The sequence below is a fragment of the Panthera leo genome, chromosome D4 (genome assembly GCF_018350215.1).
Source record: "Panthera leo isolate Ple1 chromosome D4, P.leo_Ple1_pat1.1, whole genome shotgun sequence".
Classification (NCBI taxonomy): Eukaryota; Metazoa; Chordata; class Mammalia; order Carnivora; family Felidae; genus Panthera; species Panthera leo.
In genome coordinates this window covers 25,696,130-25,709,068 of record NC_056691.1, presented here as the reverse complement: position 1 = coordinate 25,709,068, position 12,939 = coordinate 25,696,130, and the positions used below count along the sequence as shown (strand labels likewise).

The window sequence follows — 12,939 nt, the reverse complement described above, 5'->3', positions numbered from 1 at the left end:
TGCTTCACAAAAGCCAATAGGGAAGCTCTAGGCTGACCCAAGACTCAAGGGGCAGATGGCAGGACAGAGTGGAGCCCCACTTCAGCTGAGCCACGGGGGCCACTGGTTAAGAAAACTGAGTAGATGCGACATATCCTGTCGCTACGCTCTCACTGTGGACACAGCATCCAGTAAGAGTTGGAGCCACTCCCAAATGGAAGCAATGAGCGCAGGAAGGTCACCAGAGAAAATCAGCAGTGCTTGGTACTGGTGACACCCTGGGGATACAGTGAACCCCAACACGGAAAAGGGTGTTTCAGTCATAGAAAAACTCAATCACTAGAGACTGTGGAAATTCAAAATTAATTGTTGGAAGGGAGAAACTCAGTATCCGGAGAAACAGCTGAAGGACAAAGCATGAGTAAACCAATTTTCCCATCATGTCACGCAAAAGGACAAACAGATGGGAAACACTACTGAAGGCTGAGAGGTATGGAGGGTGGAGCCGGAAGTGTAAACGTCCATCTACATAAATTAGAAAATCCTTCCAGAACTTCAGACATAAACCCTCACACTGAAAGAGTATGCTGCGTATCAAACAGCACTTTACAAAATCTTTTTTAGAATAAAAACACACACCTAGTTACATGATGGTGAAAATTTCAGAATAACATGGAAAAGGAGAAAATCCTCAAAGCTTCTGGAAGGAAAAGAAAAGCATAGGTGACCTGTCGAGAAGTAAGCATAAGACTGGCCTCAAGCTTCTTACCTGCAACATTGAATACAAAGAGAACATGGTACCACATCTGCAAAGTTCTAAAAGGAATTTGTTTGAATCTAGAATTTTATACTTAGCCGATTCCATTGAGAAGAAAATATACAGTCTTGAGTTTCCACCAGGCAAGGACTTCAAGATTTTTTTTTTAATTTTTCTGAATGAAATATTAAAGGCTACACGCCAGCAAAAAGAAAAGCTGCTCCAAAAGGTAGTAGGGTACAAGAGTTTAATGGCATGCAAAGAAACAGTAAATCTTCATAAAAGTCAAGTAACAATCTAAAAATAAAATCCTATTTGACAACAATCTGAGAGATGGGACGAGAAAGTAAAGAGAAATAAAGGTATCTTTTCCTGTCTTGTTGGGTGTTATCTCTAGATGCTTACAAGAAAAAATACGTTTTGATAGGGGCGGTGAATATTCGGGCATTATATATTTACAAAAAAACAAAAACATAAGGTATAGCTTTCAAACAAATTAAGAAAAAATAAAATAAAAAACACTATCAATGGAAGAAAAGGAAAACACTGTAGAAAAATAAGCAAAGGATGTAAGTAGATGATTCATCAAGGAATAGACACAATGTCCCATAAACACAGAAGAAACTCAATAGTCATCAGGAAAATGCAAACCAGAAAGCAATGACCTACCAGTTTTTAGACAAGCAAAAAAGTAAAAAGTTTGCTAATATCAAGGCATGCCTTGCTGGAGTGGCTATAATTTGGTACAACTGCTTTTTAATGCGCAAACCATAGAAGCCAAAACTTCTGCTTCCTGTTCTGGATCCCAGAAAAACCTTTTCATCTGTACACAGTACAAAGAGCAAAGAGTAAAGATACTCGTTGAAACATTTCTGGAGTGACGAAAAATGAGAAATAAGCTAAATGCCCAACAATATGGAAATTTTAATGTAATTGAGGTATATGCCACCATGAATACTGTGCAATGATTCAAAAGAGTATTACAGATCTCTAACCACTAACCTGAAAACAAGAAAAACACAAGCTTTATGTGTAATGCAGGTTATTTTTACAACAAAATGTATCGACCTTATTTGTGCAATTATTAATAAGTAAAAAAAAAGTTTGGACAGAAAGAAAAATTAACAAACAACAAACCAATTTAAGAATACAAAAGTGGTAGAGAACTGATTTTACAAGGTAGCTTTAGCATCGTTGACACTGAAATTAATTGTGAATGTTACCATGAACGCAATGGTCCTAATGGAGCCATCAAACATATGCCTCCCAAATCATGACAGTGAATTCAAAAGCTCCTAAGACACACAGTTGACTAATTTGTAGGAAACAAATAAAACTTACTGAAAACTGACAAACTGACCAGGAAAAATGAGGACCAGTTCCCTCTTACCCTTACCCTCCCCCAATCGTAATAGTCTATCAATAACCCTATAGATTCAGCGCATTACCAAAAGCTGTCAAGACAAGTTGGCCAAAAATTAAAATTATTAAAAAAAAAACCCGAAGAACTGGCTTCAGGCAAGGGCAAAGCAGACGTCTATTAAGAGGCCATTTGCGAACTAAGAGCATGACTTAGATGCGCTTTCTTTCTTCCTCTCAGTGGTTGCTGAACCAATGTGGTCACAACAGCCATGTGGACTTGGGAGCCAGCCAAGAGGCCAGGTGACTCAACACTGAATTTCTTGTCCCTCCAGGCGACTTCTCTCAGCGGTGCAAATTTATACCAGAACAGAGCACAGCTGCCCTCTTCTCAATCGGGAGGAGATATATATTAAAAGTTGGGTTTGTTTAAGTGTTGGCTAGCAAAGAAAGCTCAGGGAAGCTGTCAAGAGAACAAAGCCTGGTTCCCCTATGATAAAGCCCAAGGGCTCTGGGAGAGAAGAATCTATGGGAAGAGTAACTGCTGTCTTGTAAGCCCCTTCAGGGTAAGAAACAAATACTTCTCTTTCCTTTTATTACATTCTCTTTAAAAATGAACAACAGCTATATTTTCCTTCAAGAAAAATTGACCCCAAACAGCACGGTCTTCTGAAAACAAAGAATCGAATGTTCGTGGTTCATATACAGATTCCTGACAGACAGGAATCAGGTGCTACGTGGCTTTCTGCTCTGTCACCAGCCACTCGGCCAGAAGATCAAATATAACTGTGAGCTAACTAACTGGCTGGACTACGCATATGTGAGTATTCGAGGAGGTACATCACAGAAGTCCTTAGCAGGAAAATCCTAACCAGAACGTTTGGGTTTTCCTTCCTTGCAAACACACTGGCACTCACAGAGAGATGGGACTTTGTCATAAGGTGCCCCCTTAAATTCTGGAGTTGTAAATGCTGAGGAGGAGTGGGGGCAAGATGAAGGAGGAGCCTGGAAACCCAAACATGGGAAAAGCAGGTATAAGGGCAGATTCGTGGTGCCCCATCAAGAGACACAGACATCTGGCAGCAAGACAAGTGTAAGGGAATGTGCTGGATCAATCTGCATTTTCTTGTACTGGGAGGACACTTTATCACCACGAGATCTTTCCCTCTCCACAGCCTGGGTAAGTAAATACGTAGCCAATCAAGTATTACACTCTTAGCAGATAGTTTTTGGATGGATGGATGGATGGATGGATGGATGGATGGATGGATGCGTGAACAGACAAACGAACAAAGAAACAAAGGAATCAACAGTGTACTTTTTCTCCATGCACTTTAAAGCCATCCACTCTGAATTAATATTCTACTTGCAAAGAATATTCAGCAAAGTTGTTCCCAGCTGATTTCTCCACACTGCATACAAATGTTGCCCAGCTCACCAGAGACCTCAACAGCATACTATATAAAATCTGGGTAGTGATAATCCTCCCAGACTCTCTACCACACCAAGGCAATTAGAATAATTAATAGCAAGTAGAATTCATTGATTCGAAAGTAAATTACCACAATTGGGTATCTGCAGGTTTGCCAGGGGAATATTCTTGCTGCTTTCATTTAGGCAGTACAAATCCTGAGTTTCTGGGCTGGATTTAGTCTCCTGAAGAGTCTTGATCCACATAATGTCACAGGAGCATGTAAATGGATTGCCCACCAGGATCCTACACAGAACAAAAATGAAACCAGATCAGGCTTCTCTTTTCTCGTTTTAACTACCCTAGTGTTTACGAAGCACTACAACATTATGAATTCTTTCTGACCCACAATCTTTGGAAGTCATACCCACCTGCGCAGTTTCACAACACTTATTCATTCATTTAGCTAATATTTACTGGTCTTCTGCTAGGTGCAAACACCCCCGTGGACTCTAAAGGATGCAAAGTAACGCAAAACCTTTCAGAGTAATAGGGAAACAAGACAGGGACAGAAAGAGCTATAATGTAGGATAGGAATGGATGTCTCATAGGATGGGGAAAAATAAGATGCCATAACAAATTTATCACAGCTATTATATAGTAAGCGAGATCTTAAGTCAAGATGCCAATAGTTAACAGTTGTCAGGAATGCTAACACACTTATTTCTGACCTGGCTACAGATTCGAGTGTTATTATTTAATGAGCTCAAACTACAGTGGGGAGCACAGCAATTTCATCTTACTTTAAAATGAGACTGTAAATACAAAGCTAAGATTAAAATGTTAGAGTCGGGAGGGTGGCGCCCCCAGCTTTCTGCACGATGCAACCACAGGTCAGCCGAACGGATGCCAAGAAGTTGGAGTAAATGTGACCAAGAGCCTGGAAGGGACTCTTAAACCTCCTACACATACACACACACACACACACACACACACGCACACACATTCACGCATGCACACTCACGCATGCGCACACACACCAAGTTCAGGGTTTCTGAGAGCAAGGGCAAGTGAGCTCCAGACTGAGCCACTCAGCCCGCTGTGGGACGGTCTGCATAGAGAAAACCACCACTCAGCCGAGCTGCCTGGACTCCCGTGGCCTACGAAGGGTAACAGAGGAAGTAGTCAAGAGGAAAATAAAAACCACAAGAAAAAAATCTTTAAATGTTTATTTATAATACTCAGTGGCCTATTTAAGATGAATTCCATTTATGGTAATGAGCCTTTAAATGAGGCCATTTACAATCGTTACATAGGCTCTGCCTGGCATTAGCCACAATACTTAAGATTTCCTTGAGGACAGGACCTAGGCTTTGCAACATCATTTACTCCTGTGGTTTTCTGGTTGGGTTCTAAGAATCTCCGGGATCCCTAGAGACTCTTCCAGGAGTTTCTTTGGGGAAAATGTGGTCATGGCAGACTCAATTAATTTGTGTCCGCTTGATCGCCTCCAAGTATCCTTCCATCACCACAACACGATTTGATGCTACTGGAGACAGACTACAATGGGAAGACATCCACAATGCTTAAACTTCAACTAATCCAAGAGGCTTCCTGGCGCTCGAAGTACGTGAAAAACTAAAGAATCTTTCAAAAAAAGAAGGTACAACTAAATCCACTAAAGAAGTGAAGGATCTTCAGTTGTAACTATCGCAACGATCAATGACCACACAACGCTGGCAGACAGCTGGGGTTCAATTCTTCAGTCCCCATGCAAACCCCTCTTCCAGAGACTGTCAGAGCACATTACACTCATTCGCTTAGGCTTCCATGTCTCCCACTAGAGAGCAGAATCCTGGAACACAGAAACTTCTCCCTACATCCCAGTCCAATATGCAACCAGGCCCACAATTAACATGTGTTTCGAGAACCGATTAAATATGCTGCAGGGAGAAAACAGAAATGTGTGAATTTGAAATCAGTGCTCTGATTTTTGACCCATTGAGGAAATTTCCTGCAGTGATGCTCAAAATGTTCACACTGAGCATCTCATTCCATTTCACATCTTCCTTAAATTGTATGTGCCTATTCCTATGTGAGAAAGCTTACCACTTCAACTCCGCAAACTCAGTGTATTCCAATGACTGCCCATCGTTGACACGGGGCACCAGGCAACCCTCCTTATAACCCACTGATTTGTCTCTGCACTAATGGCATCTTCTCTCTGCACGTTTTCCTTGTGAATAGGGGCGGATCCTACAACCCAGGCAATATATACAGTTTGAACCAAAGCGACTGCCTGGGATTCAAAGGCCTCGTCCATCCGGCAACCCCACCTCTGACACACAGAGCCTCTGCTTTGGGGTGTTCTAGGCAACCTCCCCATAGGAATGTCAACAGTTTATATGTGTTTCATGGTGATAACACGAGAATTGATCACACCTGGAAATGCCGGCCAGTAGACATCAACACATTACAATCTTTTTCCTATCATTTTACAGCCAAGGAAATTAGAGAATAAGGGTATATACTGAGTGCAGTAGCAGACCTAGAAGGCAATGTCACAAGGATGGGCAGGGAGGGCAAAGGACGACCTCTCCACCAACGTTCACTAAACACCAGCGGGCACTGTGGTTGCGGATAAAAGCTGGAGAATGTTGTGCCCATGGCTATTTCCCCCTTGAATGGGTTTGCTTTCCATTAGGTCCTGGACATAACAAGGACCAAACATGTCTCCATTATGACACAAAGCATCCCCCTCCCGCCCACTCTCATCTTTTTCTGTTTTCCCTCCTTTAGGAAACAAATCTTTATGTAAAAACATTTAAACTCATCATAAATGATACCTTACTATTGAGATTGCTGGGTTAATTTGTTACTGAATCATGTTTTTTATGAGGGAATAAAAACACAAGTGGCCAAAACCTGAGAAATCGTTTTCTCAAGAATTTTGATATAAAAATGCATCCGCAGCATCACTCATTAAAAAAAAAAATACTTAATTACTCTCTCCCCTGAAACTGTTACCGAATGACACACAATAATCATTACTTACAGTTCAGACAAATCAAGGTGACGAAAATGTTTCCTAGACAAGCTGGTCAGTTTATTTCGGGTAAAATTGCTGAAAGAAACCAAAAACATTAAATGTGAATTTGAAACGTTACCTCTCAAGAATAAAATATGCAAGTAGAAAACTGTTTTTCAAGATATAATTTCATTTAACCATGGTTCATTTGACCATGGTTCAACTATAATCTCTTTCTTCCATCTGGAATGACAATTTAAATTTTCCTGCCTCTCCTATAATTCTTGTTCATAAGGGGAGGAGAAGGATGGGAATACTTTCCAATGTGTCTTTTTAATCTCTTTCTTAACAAAAAGTTTATTTTTCATATGCTGATTCAGAGCCAAGTTATACACTTCCTAGAGATCTCTGACCTCTTAAACAATTAATAGGAGGAATAAACTTAATTTGATTTAAAACCATGAAACTCACTAGGGGAAAAGACACTTTAAAATTAAACAGCATCATGAGTATTTTGAAATTACAAGACACATAAATATTTAACTGAATCTAACACATCCTTATAGGAAAGAATACACACTGATAAACTCTGATCGATTGATTAACTCTGCTGATTGTTTATACGTGATTTCTAAAAAACCTGATAATTCCAAGATAAGGACAGTAACAAAAAAAATCACATAACAAGGAATATGTTAGATTTCATCTGACACTATTCTAGCGACACATCATTTTAAGATTTGGACCAACCAGACAATGAAAAGTCCATGAAACCAAGTCATAAATACTAATGAATTTACTGACGTATTCCAAATATGTAATTTCACTCAATGGCAGGAGTTTCCGTTTCCAGCGATCAGTGCCATGAGGCCCTGAGTTGGGAAATTCAGAGCCATAATCCCAGCAACTGACTCGCTCTGTGGATTTGTTTACTGGTTGAATTTATTTAAAAAGTGTCTAATGCTTGGGTCTCCAGACATGTGCCTAATAACTAACAGGAATGTAAAATAAACATCAACTTTTGCAAAAACAGCCAAGCCCCCAACAAATTACAACGAGACTTTCAGTATCTGTTTCCTGCTCAGGAAAGGAATCGCTGGGCTGAGAGGTAAGAACAAGGGACCTGAAGGTGACAGTTGTCCCGACCCTTTACCTGAGGCTAGACTATTGTGTCAGCCCAACAAAATCATCAGTTGACCAGACATCCTGCTATGTCTGACCAGCCACCTTCACAGAGGGGTTCTAACCCAGGAGCTAATGTATGAGCCAACTCTGGTCAATTGAAGGAATACAGAAAACACCGTTTCAGGGTCTCCTGTTTCAAGAATGCGTGTGTCCTCTCCCGACTTTGTTCTATATTGAGATTTCCACTCATCCAAACCCCTACCTACACAGGGTTCCCTCTTCTTCCTATGCTTACTTCTTCTGTCTTTATACTGCGTGTAAAGTGCTCACCCACATGAAAAAAATAATTCACCGGGAAGTTGTAAAATGTGCCCACATACATCTTTTTCTCTTTTCTTTTGGAACGTGAATTAAGAATGAGTTTCCCTGGAGTATCATACACTGAGAAGTCAGTCTGTCTGTGTTCTCTCCAGTCTTTGAGACACAAACGTTTCCATCTTCAGAAATCCCTACCCTCTGAAGGAAAAACAAACAAAACAGCAAGAACAAAAGCAAACAAAAAACAAGCAAGCAAACAAACACATCCACGACTCTTCTTCCCAAGAAGAACCAGGAGAGGGGCGCCTGGGTGGCTCAGTCAGTTAAGCATCCGACTTCGGCTCAGGTCATGATCTTGCGGTCCGTTGAGTTCAAGCCCCGCATCGGGCTCTGTGCTGACAGCTCAGAGCCTGGAGCCTGTTTCAGATTCTGTGTCTCCCTCTCTCTCTGACCCTCCCCCGTTCATGCTCTGTCTCTCTCTGTCTCAAAAATAAATAAACATTAACAAAATTAAAAAAAAAAAAAAAGAAGAAGAACCAGGAAAGGGGGGAGCAGAGAAAGAGGACACTATGGTCAAGGTCTCGGTCAGCTACAAAGACAGCACCGGGAGCAGCTGGCCCTGTCGGGCTGCCAGCAGCACAGCCCATAGTGGGGTCATACGCCAAAGAACAAGATGAGTTTTATGAACCATACTTATTATTGAGGCAAAAGCCAAAAAAGAGGAGGAGGGGAGGGAAAAAAATCAACAATCCTCTTACTGTTTGATGACAGAACATGGCGAAGGAGCTAATTAGCACCTCGGCAAAGTCCCTGGAAAATACACAGGCTGTCTTTTCTCACAACCCCTGGGTTCTCAGAGGCCGGGGAGGAATTAAAGGCACCAAGAAATAAACTCAGTGACCGGTCATAGAGGCTGCAGACAGTCACCACATGATGCTGCATATGCCCAGGGCAGAGGGAGGGGTGGTGAGACAGAATCCAATCTGAACCCCCCTAAAACCCAAAGTCAAATAGATTGCTCTTGTGCACATTTTTATGTTGTTGGGGAGACTCAGAGATAATCGGTATATCCCTGGAGTAAAGAGAAATGCGTTTCGTTCTCAGCTCCCTGGTACCCAAGGTGATATTCAGAGAAATCGCAGAAAATCAGATAAAACAAGGCAGTGCCTGAGTTCTAAGTCATAAGGACAGGTTGGGACTAAGGTCTGCAAAGGCAGACACCTCATTTGCTTCCTCCTCCCTCCCTGCCATTCTCAAAGCCAACCAGTGAATTTAATATTTGGGTGAGGAGGAGCCTCTCTCATCCATGAACACTGTATACGAAGCTTCCCGGCATCACCGAATGTCTGAATGTTGTCTAACTTCATTCTCTCTTAATACCTGACCGTGCCGACAAATGGCAAGGGAGTTTTTGCAGCTTCACCAGTGACTTGGCTTCCTGGCTACTGCCTTTTAAAGATACTATATAAGATATGTCCATCTCTGTGGTTTTCTGCTCTCAACGGACACGTCTTTGGGAAACAGGGACAGATAGCTGGTTTTAGAGAAGCGGTCTGCAGCACATAGAATGCCATTCAAATTATTCTACCGTATAATCACCCTGAAAACATACATCAAGTGGCTTTGGTTTTCGTAAAAATGGCATGCAACAGGCAAGCAGAGAAAGTAGGAGAGGTAGAGTAAGCCCTCTTGCGATTAAATCCCCTCATCGATAAATAAGTTTATTACTGAAACCACAATTAACCGTAGCCCAATGCCCAAATCACATCGATAGGGGAAGTGACGGGGTGAAAATAAAATGTGGCTGAGAGAGTAATCCAGGTGTAGTGTCAGCTGTAAATACCAGAACTTAAGCCCCTGAAGTCATTAATTACATTTAAGTGATGGCTTTAGAGCATTGTGACTTTTGTTTCTGTCCAAGTTCTCTCGTTTTTGCTCTCAAGACCCATGCAGACATCAGATTTGTGCAGGCAACCCAACCACAGAGATGATGCCAAAAAGGCATTTAAGTGAAATGTGTTAATCAAGTTCCTTGGAGTTGTACCACATTTTTGCTGAATGTTGTATATCTTAGTTCTACAGACTTTATTTTCAAATCGACTTCATCATTAACGCCACCTATAAAATATGAAGTCATGATACTGGCTTTACGAAATTCATGTTTTTCATAAAACCCACAAATCTCCGGGGAGTGTCCAGGCAATCTGCTGCTAAAGAATGATTTCTTTTGTAACTGGTATGGAAATCAGTTGGGGAACTGTTCTCTTCAAGGAAAGAAAAAGGAAAAATATCCTAAGAAGGCTGATTCTCTAATTACACGGATGGTAGAAATTTTATTTCCTGTGCTCTTGTTGTAGGAGCACGGTCAGGGTGAGCCCTGGAGTCACAATTCTGTCACTTTCCATCCTGTGGGCTGGAGAAAATCCTAGAACTTCCTCAGGGTGATTTTATGTCCATGAACAGGAACCAAAGAGATCTTCCCTACCGATTGTCAGAAAAACCAAGCGCGATATCATGGGAGAGAGTTCCATAGGTAAGCTGTAGATGATGAGACACAAAAGCACGGTCGCAGAGAATTTGCAAAGCACAAAAAGACCAAAGAATGCTGGCCAACGAATTCCTCCAGCAGACACACCCCTTAACACTCGGGGCACAGGGAACACCAACCTGTGCTGAGGGGGAGGTAATCCTCTGCTGAATGAAGAAACCTCTCCAGGCGCCTGCGTGGCTTAGTCAGTTAAGCGTCTGGCTCTTACTTCGGCTCAGATCATGATCTCGTGGTTTGTGAGATCGAGCCCCATGTCCCTGCTTGGGATTCTCTCTCTCCCCCGCCCCCCCACCCCTTCTCCGCTCATTCACTCTCGCTCTCTCTCTCTCTTTCTCAAAATAAATAAATAAACTTAAAAAAAAGAAAAATAGTGAAGAAACTTCTCAGGAAGGCCATCCCTTATGGACCGCATGCCACCCTCTAACAGGACTTAGCAGCGGACAACCTGAGAGCTTCCATTGTCCCTATTTCCGTCTGACCTCGGTTGACAAAGCATCAACGTGACTTCAGTGAGGCACGTGCTGTTTTGCAATTATCTGAACCTTTGGCATGTCCCATGATTGATTTTTCTCCGCTTTTACCAATCACAACAGATAGCTTTGAGAAAATGAACTTTCAAAAGAGGATCTCCGGGGGGTGGGGGTGGGAGTGGGGGCACTGGCAATTTTTAGTTCCCTAAAAAGGCCGAGGCCGTCAGTTTCTTTCAATTCCATTAGTTTGATGTCTTCCAGGGAACACGTAATGATTCCCAGGAAAAGAATCAAGGACCCTGTACCAGGACATAGTTTTCACATCAGACTCTGCTGTTGGCCTACTGCTCCATCTAAGATGGAAATGGCCCAGAAATCCATGAAAGGGAATACACAGGCTGTTCTAAGTACCCTTCTAAAGCTATTCAAAAATCAAAGCTAACATTTCTAAGCTACTGTCACACCTATACTAACTTTTAAGAAAGGAAGTTTATAGTTGCAAAAGAAGAAAACAGAGGGGAAAAATATTGAATACATTGGGTCCTGGGAAGCAAAAGCATCAACCTTTACTTACATGTGCTGTAAGTTGCTGTTTTTCAGAAACGCTTTATGAGCCACAAATTTTAATCCAGAATCCACAATTGTCCTAAGAAAACACACAGTTACACGTACGTTAGAACGAATGGGTGAAGGCGCGCCTGACTGTAACACAGCATAAGAAAAGGTATAGGTATGCAAGCATAAGGTATGCAAGTCCTGAGTACTCACAGATTTTTCAGTCCTGCGTAAGCTTCAACATCATCTTCGTTGATGATTTCCAACCTTTTCTGATTGGCAATGTAACTGCAAAAAGAGCAGAGAGTGAAAACCAGTCACCCAGAAGACAGTACACGAAAGAATGGGTAACCTCATCCCGCCTCACCAAGGTGGCGACCCCTCTCCACCCACCGCAGCCCCACCCTTTTTCTTAAAATACAACAAAGGGAGAAAAACTGTGGCTAAGAAACCATGATTGATCAGGTTTCAAGGTCAATGACAGATTCACCAAGTTTCATTTTTTTCTTAATCTTGTATCACTCTTTGAACTCACAAGTCCAATCTGCCTCCCCTTTCAAGGTACCCCCTGTGTCGAGAGATGAAAATAATTTGGACATGTATCTGCTGCCTCTGAAAAGTGTTTCGTCCTTATGGTGACAGCCACAGGGATGCTGGCATCATCACACGCAAGACAAATCACATCTTTCCCCACATGCCAAGAGAACCAGTCACTCCTTTTTACTTCCTAAAACACTGAAGCAGATTCTCCTCCCCGTTCTCCTTCCTCCTCTGCTCCCTTCCTTTCTCCCCACTCTCTCTTTTCCTGGCCTAGGATCCCCTTTGTCTATCTGTCAGTAGCAATACCAATTTCTCCTTCTGGGAACCACATTTCATAAAGCCCCACCACATGGCCCTAGGGCACTCTCTGTAGGAACCCTCCTCTTCCTCACCCGCCAGACCCTCAAATGCAAGAGTGAACTGGTGACTGGCAGGACAGAGAATTCTATCCCCTTGGCCATGATGATTGCTTCGACATGTGCGTGTGACCTCAAGCAGACCAATGAGAATTTTCCTTAGAACTGAAAAATGAATGCTGGGACAGAGAGAGACTCTTTCTCTGGGATCATAGTTGAAAGATTATACTGGCCCAGGGCCTCCATGAGAAATTTTTCTGCCACAAGGAAAGAGACTGTCTAACAATGAAGTCAGCATACAGAAGGACAAAAGAGCTATGAGGGGCATCTGGGTGGCTCAGTAGGTTAAGCAACCAAGTCTTGATTTCGGCTCAGGTCATGATCTCAGGATCATGATGAGATCAAGCCCTTGCATCGGGCTCCATGCTGAGCGTGGAGCCTCTTGGGACTCTCTCTCTCTCTCCCCCTCTCTCTCTCTGCCCCTCCCTGACTC

General features: G+C 42.3%; 1 protein-coding gene across 3 annotated transcripts in view; it reads right to left on the bottom strand.

The window, feature by feature from the left end:
• Nucleotides 1-12,939, bottom strand: part of NTRK2 (neurotrophic receptor tyrosine kinase 2) — a 331,708-nt gene that overhangs the window by 291,929 nt on the left and 26,840 nt on the right. For all 3 annotated transcript variants that reach the window (XM_042912832.1, XM_042912833.1, XM_042912834.1), the window contains exons 2-5: nucleotides 11,764-11,838; nucleotides 11,570-11,641; nucleotides 6,562-6,630; nucleotides 3,658-3,812 (exon numbers count right to left, since the gene is read on the bottom strand). In XM_042912832.1, coding sequence (XP_042768766.1) covers nucleotides 3,658-3,812; nucleotides 6,562-6,630; nucleotides 11,570-11,641; nucleotides 11,764-11,838 — 371 coding nt within the window. The remainder of the gene's footprint in view (nucleotides 1-3,657; nucleotides 3,813-6,561; nucleotides 6,631-11,569; nucleotides 11,642-11,763; nucleotides 11,839-12,939) is intronic.